General features: G+C 47.2%; 8 protein-coding genes across 8 annotated transcripts; 4 read left to right on the top strand and 4 right to left on the bottom strand.

Moving 5' to 3' along the window:
* Nucleotides 1-58: 58 nt before the first annotated feature.
* On the bottom strand, nt 59-1,098 carry ASPGLDRAFT_64907 (uncharacterized protein; the record flags this gene model as incomplete). Its single annotated transcript, XM_022548833.1, has 5 exons — nt 59-307; nt 373-450; nt 498-620; nt 683-977; nt 1,043-1,098. The coding sequence occupies 5 exons, from the start codon at nt 1,096-1,098 to the stop codon at nt 59-61; spliced, it is 801 nt and encodes a 266-aa protein (XP_022403361.1).
* Nucleotides 1,099-2,489: 1,391 nt separating this feature from the next.
* ASPGLDRAFT_33566 (L-threonylcarbamoyladenylate synthase) lies at nt 2,490-3,263 on the top strand (the record flags this gene model as incomplete). The annotated part of the gene is made up of 1 exon (XM_022544326.1): nt 2,490-3,263. The coding sequence occupies one exon, from the start codon at nt 2,490-2,492 to the stop codon at nt 3,261-3,263; it is 774 nt and encodes a 257-aa protein (XP_022403360.1).
* A 900-nt stretch (nt 3,264-4,163) lies between these two features.
* On the bottom strand, nt 4,164-6,146 carry ASPGLDRAFT_33565 (uncharacterized protein; the record flags this gene model as incomplete). The annotated part of the gene is made up of 7 exons (XM_022544325.1): nt 4,164-4,205; nt 4,308-4,551; nt 4,611-4,806; nt 4,967-5,298; nt 5,359-5,378; nt 5,438-5,709; nt 5,768-6,146. The coding sequence occupies 7 exons, from the start codon at nt 6,144-6,146 to the stop codon at nt 4,164-4,166; spliced, it is 1,485 nt and encodes a 494-aa protein (XP_022403359.1).
* A 390-nt stretch (nt 6,147-6,536) lies between these two features.
* ASPGLDRAFT_1511926 (uncharacterized protein) lies at nt 6,537-7,498 on the top strand (the record flags this gene model as incomplete). The annotated part of the gene is made up of 3 exons (XM_022542227.1): nt 6,537-6,793; nt 6,826-7,141; nt 7,254-7,498. The coding sequence occupies exons 1-3, from the start codon at nt 6,614-6,616 to the stop codon at nt 7,496-7,498; spliced, it is 741 nt and encodes a 246-aa protein (XP_022403358.1). The 5' UTR covers nt 6,537-6,613.
* Nucleotides 7,499-7,840: 342 nt separating this feature from the next.
* Nucleotides 7,841-9,042, bottom strand: ASPGLDRAFT_23832 (uncharacterized protein; the record flags this gene model as incomplete). Its single annotated transcript, XM_022543335.1, has 2 exons — nt 7,841-8,650; nt 8,719-9,042. The coding sequence occupies 2 exons, from the start codon at nt 9,040-9,042 to the stop codon at nt 7,841-7,843; spliced, it is 1,134 nt and encodes a 377-aa protein (XP_022403357.1).
* Nucleotides 9,043-9,755: 713 nt separating this feature from the next.
* ASPGLDRAFT_1255488 (uncharacterized protein) lies at nt 9,756-10,345 on the bottom strand. Its single transcript, XM_022540570.1, has one exon. It carries the CDS (start codon nt 10,201-10,203, stop codon nt 9,871-9,873), a length of 333 nt encoding a protein of 110 aa, XP_022403356.1. The 5' UTR covers nt 10,204-10,345; the 3' UTR covers nt 9,756-9,870.
* A 75-nt stretch (nt 10,346-10,420) lies between these two features.
* ASPGLDRAFT_33562 (MFS transporter) lies at nt 10,421-12,164 on the top strand (the record flags this gene model as incomplete). The annotated part of the gene is made up of 3 exons (XM_022544324.1): nt 10,421-10,832; nt 10,892-11,784; nt 11,838-12,164. The coding sequence occupies 3 exons, from the start codon at nt 10,421-10,423 to the stop codon at nt 12,162-12,164; spliced, it is 1,632 nt and encodes a 543-aa protein (XP_022403355.1).
* A 301-nt stretch (nt 12,165-12,465) lies between these two features.
* Nucleotides 12,466-12,774, top strand: ASPGLDRAFT_23830 (uncharacterized protein; the record flags this gene model as incomplete). The annotated part of the gene is made up of 1 exon (XM_022543334.1): nt 12,466-12,774. The coding sequence occupies one exon, from the start codon at nt 12,466-12,468 to the stop codon at nt 12,772-12,774; it is 309 nt and encodes a 102-aa protein (XP_022403354.1).
* Between the last annotated feature and the right edge of the window lie 766 nt (nt 12,775-13,540).

Raw genomic sequence — 13,540 nt, 5'->3', positions numbered from 1 at the left:
AAAAAAAAAAAAAAAAAAAAAAAAAAAAAAAAAGAATAAGAAAGAATCTACCCGAGATCTACTGCAATCCCTTCGCCTTCATCTCAACAAAAGCCTCAACGAGAGCATTCTGAGCATTTAACACAGTGTATCCATACTCCCCAAGTTTATTGATCAGCTTAGTGGCATCCAGCTTTGCATTACACCGAGGGGCCTTCAAGATCGCATGCTGTTCCTCAAGAGAAAAATTGACCCAGGTCAAAGAAGGCCGGATGTACTCCTTCATCAGGCCCATCACCTCATTGTGGGTAAAAGTTCCGGGGTTGGTCTGTATAAGGTTGTAAGTCTGTATTCATGCAGCTTGTCTCTTCGTTCGAGAGAATGCATTCTTACAAAGTTATAAATGCCGATTTCCTTGTGTTTGGCAAGGAGGATGACCCCGGGGACTAGATTTGTCATAATCGAGCCTGACTGCAATTTTGTTAGTAGCTTGTAGGAAGAATAACGAGACAACTCACGTTGGGAACGTTGACGATTTTCTTGTAGCTCAGAAGCTTGGTGACAAAGTTCATGGGATGCAGGTCTGCAGCAAGAGGGTCCCGAATCCGAAGAATGAGGACATTAGGGTACGTCTTGAGCACCTGTCATGTACGAGATGGTCAATACAATCTGCCCATTTACCCAAGTCTCAAAGGTGTCTCACATTCTCGGAGATCAGCTTCGACTGAGAATAGAACGATCCCCAGTAGTTCGGAGGTTCCTCCTCGGTAAACCCCGATCCGTCTAGCGGGTGCGCATCGTCCTGATCGTAAATACACGCAGAAGCGAAATGCGTGATATGTATACCGCGAAGGAAGCAGCAGTCGACCAAGTTGGCTACTCCGATAATGTTGGAACGGATAGTTTGGTCCTTGTGATTTTCACACCAGTCGGCATTTGGAGAGCCGCGAGCATCAGCGGTGTTGATAACGTGGGTTGGTTTGACGCTGTCCAATTCCCTACATAATAGTGAGGTGTTAATAGATATCTCGAAATAGTGTTACTGACAACCGTGGATGCGTACCTTAACACGGCTTCTCGGTCCTCGTCTTGCCCGTCCAGCTCTTCCCTTGCCCTCATACCTTTTCCATAAATAACTTTCTTTGATCAATCACCTTTTTTTAGAGCAAGCCGTTTTACTACCCATGCTTCATTCTTCAAAACTGGCCAAGCTGTACAATGGCTCTATACGCCGCCTCTGTTTCCTACTTAATTTTGACTCAAATGGTCATCTAGGCCGATTTCGTCGTTGCGACTGCTTCTCACTCAAAACCGTTGACACCTATGCCAAAGACATACAAAACGATATCCAGGCAACTTTGTGAGGTGTGCAGGTATCTTTCAAATAAACACTTTGGCGTCTATGGTGGAATTGGTCATATTAAGCTGGAATAGCCTCAGATTTACACACGCAGTCAAGATCGTGCAGCTGCACTTCTGATAGCAACAGTTAGTTATTTGAAGTGGTCGCTACAATTATTACCATGTGCTATGCAACATGATCTTGACGGAGAATGGTGGCAGATATGCAAGATAATGATTTTCTTCCGTTTTCTTCCTCTGTATTTCAACATTTTGACTTGCACGCCTATACTTCAATCAACTCTCTTTTCACTGTTTGATTTGACATGCACGACGAGGAGTATCATTGACCTGGCCGAAAGATCAGGCTTAATTGAAGTAAATACCAATGCATCGAAAATAAATAGACTTCAATAGACATCAATATAGTCATTAATCAATTATTCCCCTGGATCATTTCAATAGATGGCCGCCGTTGGATAAAGGATTCCACACAAGAGTAACTTAATGAAACGGAGGAACATAAAACCACTCTATCGCCTTCTGGCAGGGAGAATCATTTGCATCTTGGACCCGCGGGTAGACCTCGGCAGGCCCATGGGTAGGCCCATACCCACCCACTCAACGGATACGGTACGAAAGACCGCCCCTGTGTCTCATAGCTTTTGATCTTCCACAGTTTTTGTATCACTCAGCTGATTGACAGATGAACATTGCAACCCCTCTTCACACATTTTATATTTGATCGGTGCAGTAAAGTATCAGTTCACTCACCTAATTCTACATAATACAAATCAGAAGAAAGGATCATTGGACGGGCCAAACGAAGGTGTTATTCCACGGGACATCAGAGTACGTATGGTAGGGCAAAGAAATCCTTTCACCACTAAATACCAGGACTGGGCGCCATGATCTATTTTGCTAAATGATCATCATCTCGCGGACACGACGGTATAAAGAGGAACCGAGAAGACCTTCTGTCTTTTCTTGGTTCTCGAGTCGAACTTCAGCAGCTGCTTTGGCTCATTCGAAAGATACCCGTGCGAAGTCTCCAAGGAGAGGCTTTGCTGACTAGCAATTTCGATGTCATCACGACGTGGTCGCATTCGCTTGACTACATATATTCCTACTTTGACTAGCATGTAATCAATAATCTTCATCAACCTTCAATGGCTCCCCGTTTCATACCCAAGCCAGGCACTGCTCCCAACTTCCCTCGCAGCGCTAAAGAGACCTATAACACTCTTAAACGTGGTGGAGTTGTCATCATCCCAATCGATGTCGGCTACGCACTCTTAACCAGCACGCAGGCGGGAATCCAGCGGATTTTCTCAGCCAAAGACCGTCGGGAGGGCCACAACATCGGCATCATCGGGACATACAAACAACACCGAGAGATCCATGTGCTCTCCGAGGCCAAGATTGAGATGACACGGGTCCTGACAGAAGATATGGAGATGATTGTCGGGATCATTGCCAAATACGATACCGAAAGTCTTCACCCGCGGTTGGCAGCTCTCGACCCCGCTACGCTATCCCAGGTCACCAAGGGCGATACGGTCAGCATCGCAGTTCCCGAAGGGCCATTTCTGCGGGAACTCGGTCGCCTTTGCGATGAGGACCCCGAGGGCATGTTAACATTCGGGACTTCGGCCAATCTGACCGGCAAGGGGCAGAGATTCCGGATTGAAGATATTGAGCCAAGAGTGATTGACGCGGTAGACTTGGTTGTGGATTACGGTCTACAGAAATGGCAGGCGTACAGGCGCGGTGGCGTGAATTTCGATGCAGAGAGCATGAAAGTGCTGCGGAAGGGAGCCGGATACGAAGTCTTTCGCGACCGAATGCTAAGATGGTTCCCTCATTTACTGGAGGAGGCCGGTGTAAGCATCGAGGAGGATCCGGATTACAAGACTAGCGAGCCTGGAATTTGTGCGGACTAAACCAAAGTCTTTCGTAGATTGATCCTGCACATAAAGCCTCCTCTGCTCTTTTGAGGTTCGTAGCGTTGTTGACAGCTCTTCAAAGTGCTGTACGATTTTAACGTAAAAAATGCTACCTACTAGACATTAGATTGAAGATATGCCGAGCTGGAGCCCAGACCTGGTACCAAAAGCAGTGCACTTCATGCTTGAGACAGGCCTCCTAGGCCAGTTTCAAACTCTACCAACCACATACTGAGTCACAACAATAGACTTGGGGAAACTGGCAGCATAACGCAGCCAAGGTTACACGCTTGCAGAAGTAGGGAAGGAAACGAGATAGTATCCAACAAGCCCATGGATCCTCGTGGCCATGGGAACAGCGGCACGAAAACCAGCAGCACGGGATATACAACACGCGGAATGAGATATCAGGATATGTGTATAAAGGCGACGATGTACATAGCGACTACCATTACGGCGGCTTCCCCGGCTGCCCTGCAGGACCTGCCGCTACTCGGCCTATAGGGCTGACAGATGTGTGTATGAATAATAATAATAATAATAATAATAATAATGCCGAGCTGGAGCATGATGTACCAGTACTAGTAACTATCACTGGAGCTGGCAGTGGGATAAACAAGTAATCTATAAATCTATCAAAGCTACTGTACAGAAAGAAAAAAGAAAGGAATGAAGTCTTGATGGAATATTGAATCTAGCGGAGACCAGTGAACGCGGACGGCTTCAAGAGTCTCGAAGGGAGAGGCATCAACCGCCGAGATCATCTTCCCGACAGGCCGTGCCAACCTTTTAATTTTCCACATGTTGAAGTGGTATTCAACAAAGCGCAGTTGAACCCATGGCATCTAGTGCGAAGCCAATATAGCCAATATAGGGACAGGCCTTGAAATGTGTTGGTTAGTTCGCAAATGGACTCCAAGAACGCAGTCTCTTGCCGTACTATATTATACAAGTTAGCAAATAATTCTATATCTAGTTTAACCCAACGGAACGCAGTCCTGGCGGCAAACTCAATCGTTGCAAAATAAAAGGTAAGGGTACCATGGCAACAGAGATGAACCCCAGCGTGCTCGAGACCCATCCAATTCCAAGTGAATTCAACATGCGTGGTGCAGCCAGCGGCAGTGCTCCTCCAAATGAGCTTCGGAAGAAGTTGTTACCGGCAAATACGCTTGCCACATAGCGCGGATAGGATTCGCCTAGGTAATTAAGGATGGATTGAAAGGCGAGGTAGAAGCCCGGTGCAAAGAATGCTGTTCCGATGATCGGGACAATCCAGTGTACGCTGTGTGCAGGAGGTTAACTTCTTCCTGCTAAAATCAATTGAATCAGTGGCTAGCTTACCTTGCTCGGGATGTCCATGCAAAGATGAAAAGACAAATTGGAATGCAAGCAGCTCCTATTTGTCCAGGAACCAGGCGAGCCTCTGGCTCGATAATGACATTTGCATTTGCCACTCGTGGCTGGTAAGAAAAGTATAACCACAGAATGTATGCAACGACCGAAACCGCTGCTCCAGCGAGGATACCGAAGAAGGCAACTGGAAAGAATCATTGTCAGCGCAGTCTTTTGTGCAAAGTCAACAGAGGGAAGCTCATGGCCTTGCTGGATTGCGGTGAAATGATAAATGCCGTCAAAGACTATAGAATCACTCGGTCAGTATAACGTGGGCAAAATGCATCGAGGAGAGCTTAACTTACCGAATGGGAAGAACTCAAACCAAAGGTATAGGACACTGTAAACTAGCATTGTGTGCATGTTAACAAATAGAATGACTGGGTCCAGACAGGAAAGTTTGAGATTGCTGCCCATGTCCTTGACAATGCGTACAGCGAGATTTTCGCTTGGTGGTTCGATCTCAGCTTCACTCTGGTAGGCAGGATTGCCCGTCTGCGCGCGAAGGCGCTTTGCTCGACGAAGAAGGATATTCGAGGGTGACGTCTCAGGTAAAAAGAAGAAAATAGATACGGTCGTGAAAGCCATGATGCCGGAAAGAAGCCAGAGCGTTGCTGTCCAGGTTTTCCAACGTTTTCTGTACGGTGATTATTAGTGTCAGGTAACATTCAGCAATTCGCAAGACTGGATGACGAACATTACAATGGTTCCAAGAATCTGTTTTTGTCAAAATTAGTAAAAGCCATGGATGTCTAGATGCATGTAGATTGACATACCGGTCCCAGAATAGGCCCACAAACTCCGCTGACTGCGTACAATGCAATTGCGTAGGGAACCTCAGTTGGCCTGTAAATTTCCATCAGCGAGGCGCCACCGACGCTGATAGGTGCGCTTCCGATGAAGCCCCCCCCCCCCAAAAGCGCAGTACTAAAACAGTTTGTAGATTTTTTGCCAGAGCCGTTCCGATGTTGAGCAAGCAGAAAGTAAGGCAGCCAAGGACATATACCGGCGAACGCCCGAGTGTCGGCAGGCTCGACAGAGGAGAAAGCTGGGAATATGCATGGTTAGTATAATCCTTATACCGATGGTCTTCTGGAAGCGCAGACATACAATTAGAGGCCCAATTCCGTACGCAATAACAAAGAGCGAAAGCCCCAGTGTGCCCTCAGAAGTGGTAGCTCCAAATGCTTCTTCGATACCCGAAATACTCGGCGTAAAGATTGCTGATGCTGCATAGAAGCTGAAGTTCAAGACCATTACATTGAGCCCAGCGACCGTCCTTGCCAGCGTGGGCCAATTTTGAGGGATGTCTGGATCATCAGGGCCATCGAAGCCTACTATGATCCGCCGCTGGGGGTCTGGGCTTGGGAGGTCTTCATCTTTAAGGGTTTTAGATCCATTGTAAGAGAAAAATCGGCCCTTCGACGCATAGTTGAGCAACCGACCGAATAGACTGTCACGGAGTAAAATGTTCAGGCTCTCCATGGTCGAAGCTTGATAGGACAATGTACTAGCTCTCTCTGGGTGCATCGATGGCATTAAATACTTATGGACAGCGCGCCGAAGCCAGCCACGACTCCGAGGAGTTTGCCTCTCCGGGCAGCTTGTACGCGGATTCTCTTCCTAGGGATATCGGAATTCCGTGCAAATCACCCTATCTAATGTGGCACGAAAGCACACTGCTCAGAAACTGCCCAAGGCCAAGCCGCCTGACAATGATTTGGGCAGTAAATAAATCTTCGATACAAACACTGTCAATCTCCCGAGAGTGAAAGAGAAGAAGATTCTCCCACGAATGTCCCACTGACAGGTGTCGGAAGATTCAAACTACTTCTCTACGTGAAGACCATTCTTGTCACTGGCGATGTAGGCTTCATGTAAGACCAAGCTTCGTCTTGATATGATTGTGTAATCACCTGGCTAATAGCAAATCGTGACACAGTGGAAGCTGGATGACCCGTCATCTAGTCCATCAACACCACGACAGCTACAACATCATCTGCCTCGACAAGATGGAAAATGTCTCCTTCATCAACAATATCCTCGAGCTGTTCCAATTCCCAAGTTTCAGATTCATCCACGGCTCCATCACCGATCCCAAGACCGTCTCTTTTGCCCTGGAAGCCTACCAGGTAGACTGTGTCATGCACTTTGCGGCCAATAGCCATGTGCAGAACTCATTCGAAGACCCCTTCACTTTTACCGAGAGAACAACGTTGTGGGCACCCATGTGCTCCTGGATGCGGTCAAGAACTATGGCAACATCAAGCGCTTTATTCACATTTACACCGATGAGGTCTACGGTGAGACCAACGGCACCATGGCCAAAGAGGATAGTACGCTGTTGGCACCCACGAATCCTTACTCGGCAAGCAAAGCTGCTGCTGAGATATATGTCATGGCGTACAAGCACAGCTTCGGAATCCCAGTGATCATCGTTCGCAGCAACAATGTTTACGGGCCTTGCCAGTACCCTGAGAGTAAGTACTTCAAGCAACAAGTCATTTTCAAGCGGTCCGCTAACAAATCCAACAGAGTTAATCCCTCGATTCTCTACCCTAATGTTAGAGGGTAGCTAACTCACCCTCTAAGGAGACGGCACCCACGCCCGCCGCTTCCTCTACGTAGGAGACGCAGCCGACGCCCTGGAAACCATCCTGCACAAAGGCGCTGACGAGATCTACAACATCGATTCTCGCTACAAAGTCCAGAACCGCAAAATCGCCGCGTATATCCTTGAATTGTTTGGCCGCGACCCTGTCTCCGAATTCAACCAATGTGTCCGGACGATCTTCTCAGCCTCAAACAGTCCATGCACAATTGCGCATCGTCATTAACGAGCCGGGAATATCCTTGTAAACAACTGCCATCTCCATAGACACCCGGCTCTGTTCAATTCGGCCTTGGTGGACGCAGTGAGTACTCGAGATTTGACTGGGGAAACTGCAGAAGTCTATTGATTATAGGAGCTGCGATGTGCAAGTGATAATTACATGGAAGCCTGATGAGGAAGATTTATTATAGTCCCGCGATCAGTAGATGCATACAACGTTATGAACATGAAAGTCAAATCCATTTAAAGATTAACGCCCAATCGTAGGAGGGCATGATCGTAGCCCAGAGGGATATAATGAAAGATGAACGGATGGAGGGTGGACCAAACGGTCTGAAAAGATATCTCAAGTCTTGCGTGGCTCAAAAACAAGCTGAGGCTTCCTCCGGACCTTCAACATTATCTGGACCTTGTCATCATCGTCACTAGCCTGACAGCTGGGCCCCTTCGTGACGGCTTCGAGAACAGCCATTTTGAAGGCTTCCAACCCCTTTCGAGGACAGCTGATACCCAAGCAGAGAAATTCTTCCCATTCCGTCTCCTCGGAAGACCCCTTCGAATTTGGTACTATTGAAGGAGGCGTGGGAGGGACGGAGAAGTCAATACCGGCTGGAAGGGGGTTGAACGAGGACATATCAGGGTACGAATGTTGTTGATGGTGGCTCTGTTGGATTTGCCCAGGTGAAAACGACGAGTCTTGGATTATTCGTGACATATCACCCGTTAGAAGGTTATTGTCGTACGTGGACATGTCCAGAGCAATATTGCTATTCTGTCCAAAGGGCATAAAACTGTCTCCTCCAAAACCGCCGGAGGAAGTCACCACTGGCATTGAGGCGCCATTATCATGACCGTGCGGCGAAGAATTCTGAATATCATTCTCGTTGTTGGGCGTGCTTTCGAACTCGTCAGCAGCACTCTGGCTGGAATGAGGGCTATCGCCAGGCGTGGTCAAGGCTCCCTGTTGAGGTCCCGACCCATCTGATTCGAGACTTGGGAGTATATCTCTCTGGTTTTGGTTTCCTCGAGATTGTCGACGAAGCAGCAGCGCATGTCGATTTTTCAAGGACAATGCTGACCGATCCTGGAAGTGGAGCTGTGCTATCGATTTCCAGTTCCGTCCGTGGGTGTCCACGCTTGACTCCAATAGATTATCCTGATCTGAATCAGACCTTGAGATTCTGATAGAAAGCTATCATGCTTCGGGGATAAGGGGATACAAACATCTTCATCAGTCCACGGGCTTCGATTGAGATCTGGGTTGAGCACATCGTTCCATCGCTTAGAGCACTGCTCGCTGCTTCTAGTGCCGACAGCTTGAGCCACCAGTGCCCACTTGGTCCCATGTTGACCGATTGCCATGTGAAGGCGTTCGTCCTCCTTATCAGTCCAGCTGCCATAGTTGGTGTTGGTTGCGAATTTTTGATGCCAGTGCTTGCGGCATTCCTTATTGTTGCGACCGGGAAGGTGCTCTGCGATGGACAGCCAGTCGATCCGCTCGACATCTAGTTCAATTAGCGAAGCCCATCGATGTGGCGTGCGGGCCATCGAGGATACCACTGACCTTTCCCCACGGCAATTTTCAGAATATCGTCCTCCTTTTGGGTCCACTTGCGCCGTTCTTTCGCCATGTCTCTTCTTTTCGATATGCCTATATCACAAATATACAACGTGCCGTGGAGAAGGAGATTTAGGATTTGACAAGGGAATTCAACGAAAAATGCACTTGACACCCCCGGGATTATGACACTTGGAATTGCCGCACCCGATCTCCACTCCTTTGATTTGGCGCGATTATCGCCTTTTAGTTAGTTAACTAACTAGTTAGTTAGTTAACTATGCCACTAAGATCGATTACTAAGACGTTCTTTGTCCGGCTGCACGTCTCCCGTTTGCTTATGGCTCGGGTCCAGCAAAATCCGGGATGACCGTATCAAAGCTCCGTACATAGTATTAGGCGTCTCAGAGGTGCCTGGGCTCGGGATGTCCCAGGGGAGTTGAAGCGGCTGCACAAAGTACCATGCATGAGTCACGATCACAGCCCAGTAAGCTATCCAAAAAATGGCCGGCAATAAACAAGAGGAAAAAGAAAAAGATGGATCGCGATGGACAAGCAATTGGGTACAATAATGGAAAGTAAAGCGACTTGGCCGTTGCTATCTTGGTGCATTTTCCGAATACGTATTACGGGCATGCGTACAGCGTGATGCGGCTCTGATACCTACAAGTACAAGTCCCTACATCCATGTATTACCATGCACATCTCCTAAATAAATTATGATTAGATTCAGGGTGTGTATCGTGTTTGCTGGCTGGCTTCGGTATCGGAGCTGGCCGGACATATAGCTAGCGGTACATACCCCGTAGTTAGCAGATTCATACACAAGCACCAAGCATGCAGTACAAATAGGATACAGATTGGATGGTAATTCTTGACCAGCAAGTTGCTAATTCTGAGCCCGATAAGAAGGCTTGTAGATTCAATTGGAGGGATAGACAGCCCCTTTGATACAGGATAAGAAAAACGAAGCATGGTGCAGCCATCAAGGCGTAATGGAGGAAGAGTCCCCAGACCGGGTTCTCAACGGCTTTCAGACATTGATTATGAATATATAGAAGCAGTCCATGGAAAATGCGAAGAAGCGTTAGGAAATCAAGCCACAAGAGCCCATAGTATCGCGGGACCGGAGTCAGCCCGGAGTCAGCCATTGTGTACGATTTCAGCCAATGAGCACTCTATAATGACTGACTAATCGCCCTGGAGTCAAGCACCGGAGTCAACTCTTCCTCACTCTTTCTCATTGTTGTACTCAGAGTCAACATGTCGATGTTCAAAATGATCTCGCTATATAAGGCCCCGAATCGACCATGCATCTATTGTCAGTCAGTACTTTACAAACGTCCACCAGACGACAAGCGATAGACCATGCAGTCGATCCGGCAATATCAAAAGATCAAGGCGCAGGTTCGCGACATTTGTCTCAATACCGACCTTGCAAGTCTCGAAAAGTCGATTGATACCGATTTATCCACCCCCGTGGATGAGGAGGAGAAGCTGTCCTCGACCTCACCTTCACCCTCACAGATCCCGGGTGTGCAAGTTCGAAACGTTGTCGGAAGCGATGGCCAGAAGGAGCACGTTTTCATTGTGGGCTGGGATGGCGATATCGACCCGGTGAGACCTCAGAACTGGACTCCCACTCGTCGATGGGTTGCAACTACGATGTTATGTTTGATTTCCATGATGGGTGCGGCTGCTTCTTCCATCGACGCCGCTGTTGAACCCCAATCTACTGAAGCTTTCCATGTTAAAGATGAAGTCGGTACTCTGACGACTGGTATGCTTACCTTTCCTTTCCAATCCGTTTTATCATTTGGACTTTCTGACGATGCTCAGGTTGCTATCTTTTCGGTTTCGCCGTTGGATCGCTCGTGGCGGGCTCGTTCTCTGAAACCTTTGGTCGCAATATCGTGTACGTTGTATCGGGAGCTATCTTTATGATCTTCATCATGGCCAAAGCCTTGGCACCCAACTTTGGCACTGCCATTGCCTTTCGTTTTCTCGCGGCTTTCTTCGGCTCAACACCCCTGACCTGCGCTGGAGGATCAATTGCCGATATTTGGACACCTCTGGAAGCAACATTCAGCTTGCCGGTCATGATGATCATTGCATATGCCGGACCAATGCTTGGACCCGTGATTTCGGCCTATATGGGCGAGAGTTCGGTCATCAACTGGCGATGGGCTGATTGGATCATGCTGATCTACGCCGGGCTGATCATGGGGTTGGTTTTTCTCTTCCAGCCTGAGACTTATGAGCCCTTACTACTCAGTTGGAAGGCCGAGCATTTCCGCAAAATCACGGGAGACAATCGATTCAAGACCGAGGCGGAGGCGACAGAAAGCTCATCTCTATGGACCCGTCTTCGAACCAGCATTTATCGACCATTCCTCTTCACGTACACCGAGCCGATCATCATGTTGTTCACCTTTTATTTAATCATCATCTATATCGTTCTGTTCACTTTCATGAGTGGATATCCCTTTATCTTCCAGGAAGTGTACGGAATATCCCAGGGACTGACCAACATACTATGGGTGGCGCAGATCGTCGGTGATCTTTTCGCTCTTTTCCTAGTCCCTCTGCTATACTCCTGGACGAAGAAAGAATATCAAAAGGCAACGGCAGAGGGCAAGTCCTTGAAACCGGAAGTGTGTCTTTACTATTCCATGATGGGTGGTTCAATCTTCCTTCCAGTCTCGCTCTTCTGGATGGGTTGGACTTGTTATGTAAGTTCACTCCATCCTCGAAATGTTTTACCATTGCTAACAAAGCAACACAGCCCGACATCAGCATCTGGTCCCCCATCATCGGATCCGCATTCTTCGGTTACGGTCTCATCACCGTCTTCACCAGCATTTACCTCTATATAATCTTCGTGTACCAAACATATGCCGCATCTGCCCTCAGTTTCATGACTTTCGGACGTTACATGGCCTCGGGGGCGATGGCCGTTGGTGCGATTCCGATGTATCGTAATCTGGGGCCTCACTACGCGCTGACTATTCTGGCTTGCATTGCTGCTGTGATGGCTCCTGTGCCTTTCCTTCTCTACCGATATGGCCATGTTATTCGCCGGATGAGCAAGCGGGCTCAGAACAAGGATTGATTGGGATCATGGTATTCGATTCGGTGCAAGGTTAGAGATAGATAGATGTGATTAATATGGCGTGTCGATTCTCGCGAGGGCCAAATAATGCTTAATTAATATGTTCTCTTGGGATCAAGAAAATAGAAAACCAGATTGAAATACCAAAAATTCGCCAGGAAAAAAGAATTTCTTGCTTTGCTAGTCACAAAAAAAAAAGAAAAAAAAAAAAAAATATATATATATATATATATATATATATATATAATTAGCTTGGATGGTTTTGGCTGACTATATTCCAGGCTAGAAAAGGTTGCACATCATGCTGCTGAAGGAAAAGATAGTGTTTTGTGCTTTCTTTTTCAGGGGAGGCAAAAGAGTTTCACAGCATGTAGGTGGGAAGTTGAAGAAGTACCACCACACAGCACACAGTGAAGCAATGCAGCATCTGAAGACACTTTGCAAAACTTTACAGCAGGATCACTACATGGACTTCAACCCCGATGCTTCAGAAGACAGGAAGGCTAGTCCACAAGCTAAGAATGCAACCCATAGCCTGAGAGTGACCAACAATTCAATCCATCGCCAGAATAAGGAACACAAGCTTGCCACAGACCTGGGAAGGATCTGATATCATAAATTTATGGGGAAATGATGACCACTTTTTACAAATCCTGAGCTGCTGCTGAATATTCTCATGCCAGGCTTGTTAAATGTTTTGTGACATTTATCATTACCCAAGGGAATGGGCCACGCTGCCCACAGAACCTGCTCAAGAAAGCACTTGCAATCAACGCCTCCCAAACGCAGCTAACCAAATCCCTGCAAGCACCATCAATTCAAACAGTTCGTTTACTTGGAACCATTAGGATGCGCAAAATCAACACATTGAGGGAGGGAAAAAGGTCATCGCCCTTGCTCCGCGTATGACAACGAATTACTCAACCTGGATATACTTCGACGGGAGAGAAAATCCTATATATCCAACGCCTCGGTGAGAATTGTGCCTGCTTTGTGGTGGAGCCCTGTTTTGATAGGGACAACATGGTGACTGGCAGAACTACCCAAAGGCAGTAAAATTGCATTTCATACTGATTACTGGCAGCTTTTATATTCATAGTTATAGTGATATATTACCTAAACAGGATAACATAGAACTATATAAATTGATCTAACTAATTAACGTAATCAATCACCGAGCCGCGGATACCACCAAGCCGCGTGTTTTCCTTCCATTCTACCACTCCCTTCTTTCAACACGTCATTTACCATAAAAAATGCCACTTTCAAAAGAAAATCAAATCCAGATGGCTATTTCAGCCTATGAAAAAGGTCAATTTAAATCAAAATCACAAGCTGCCAAAGTTTTTGCAGTGCCTGAATCTACTCTTCATGAC

Source organism: Aspergillus glaucus (genome assembly GCF_001890805.1).
Source record: "Aspergillus glaucus CBS 516.65 unplaced genomic scaffold ASPGLscaffold_5, whole genome shotgun sequence".
In the NCBI taxonomy this organism is placed as follows: domain Eukaryota; kingdom Fungi; phylum Ascomycota; class Eurotiomycetes; order Eurotiales; family Aspergillaceae; genus Aspergillus; species Aspergillus glaucus.
Note: the sequence above shows the minus strand (reverse complement) of the source record. Positions and strands in the feature narration are given on the sequence as shown.

Bases quoted from the DNA above. Each gene is read 5' to 3' on its own strand.
- ASPGLDRAFT_1255488 (XM_022540570.1), bottom strand. From the start codon at position 10,203: ATGGCTGACTCCGGGCTGACTCCGGTCCCGCGATACTATGGGCTCTTG.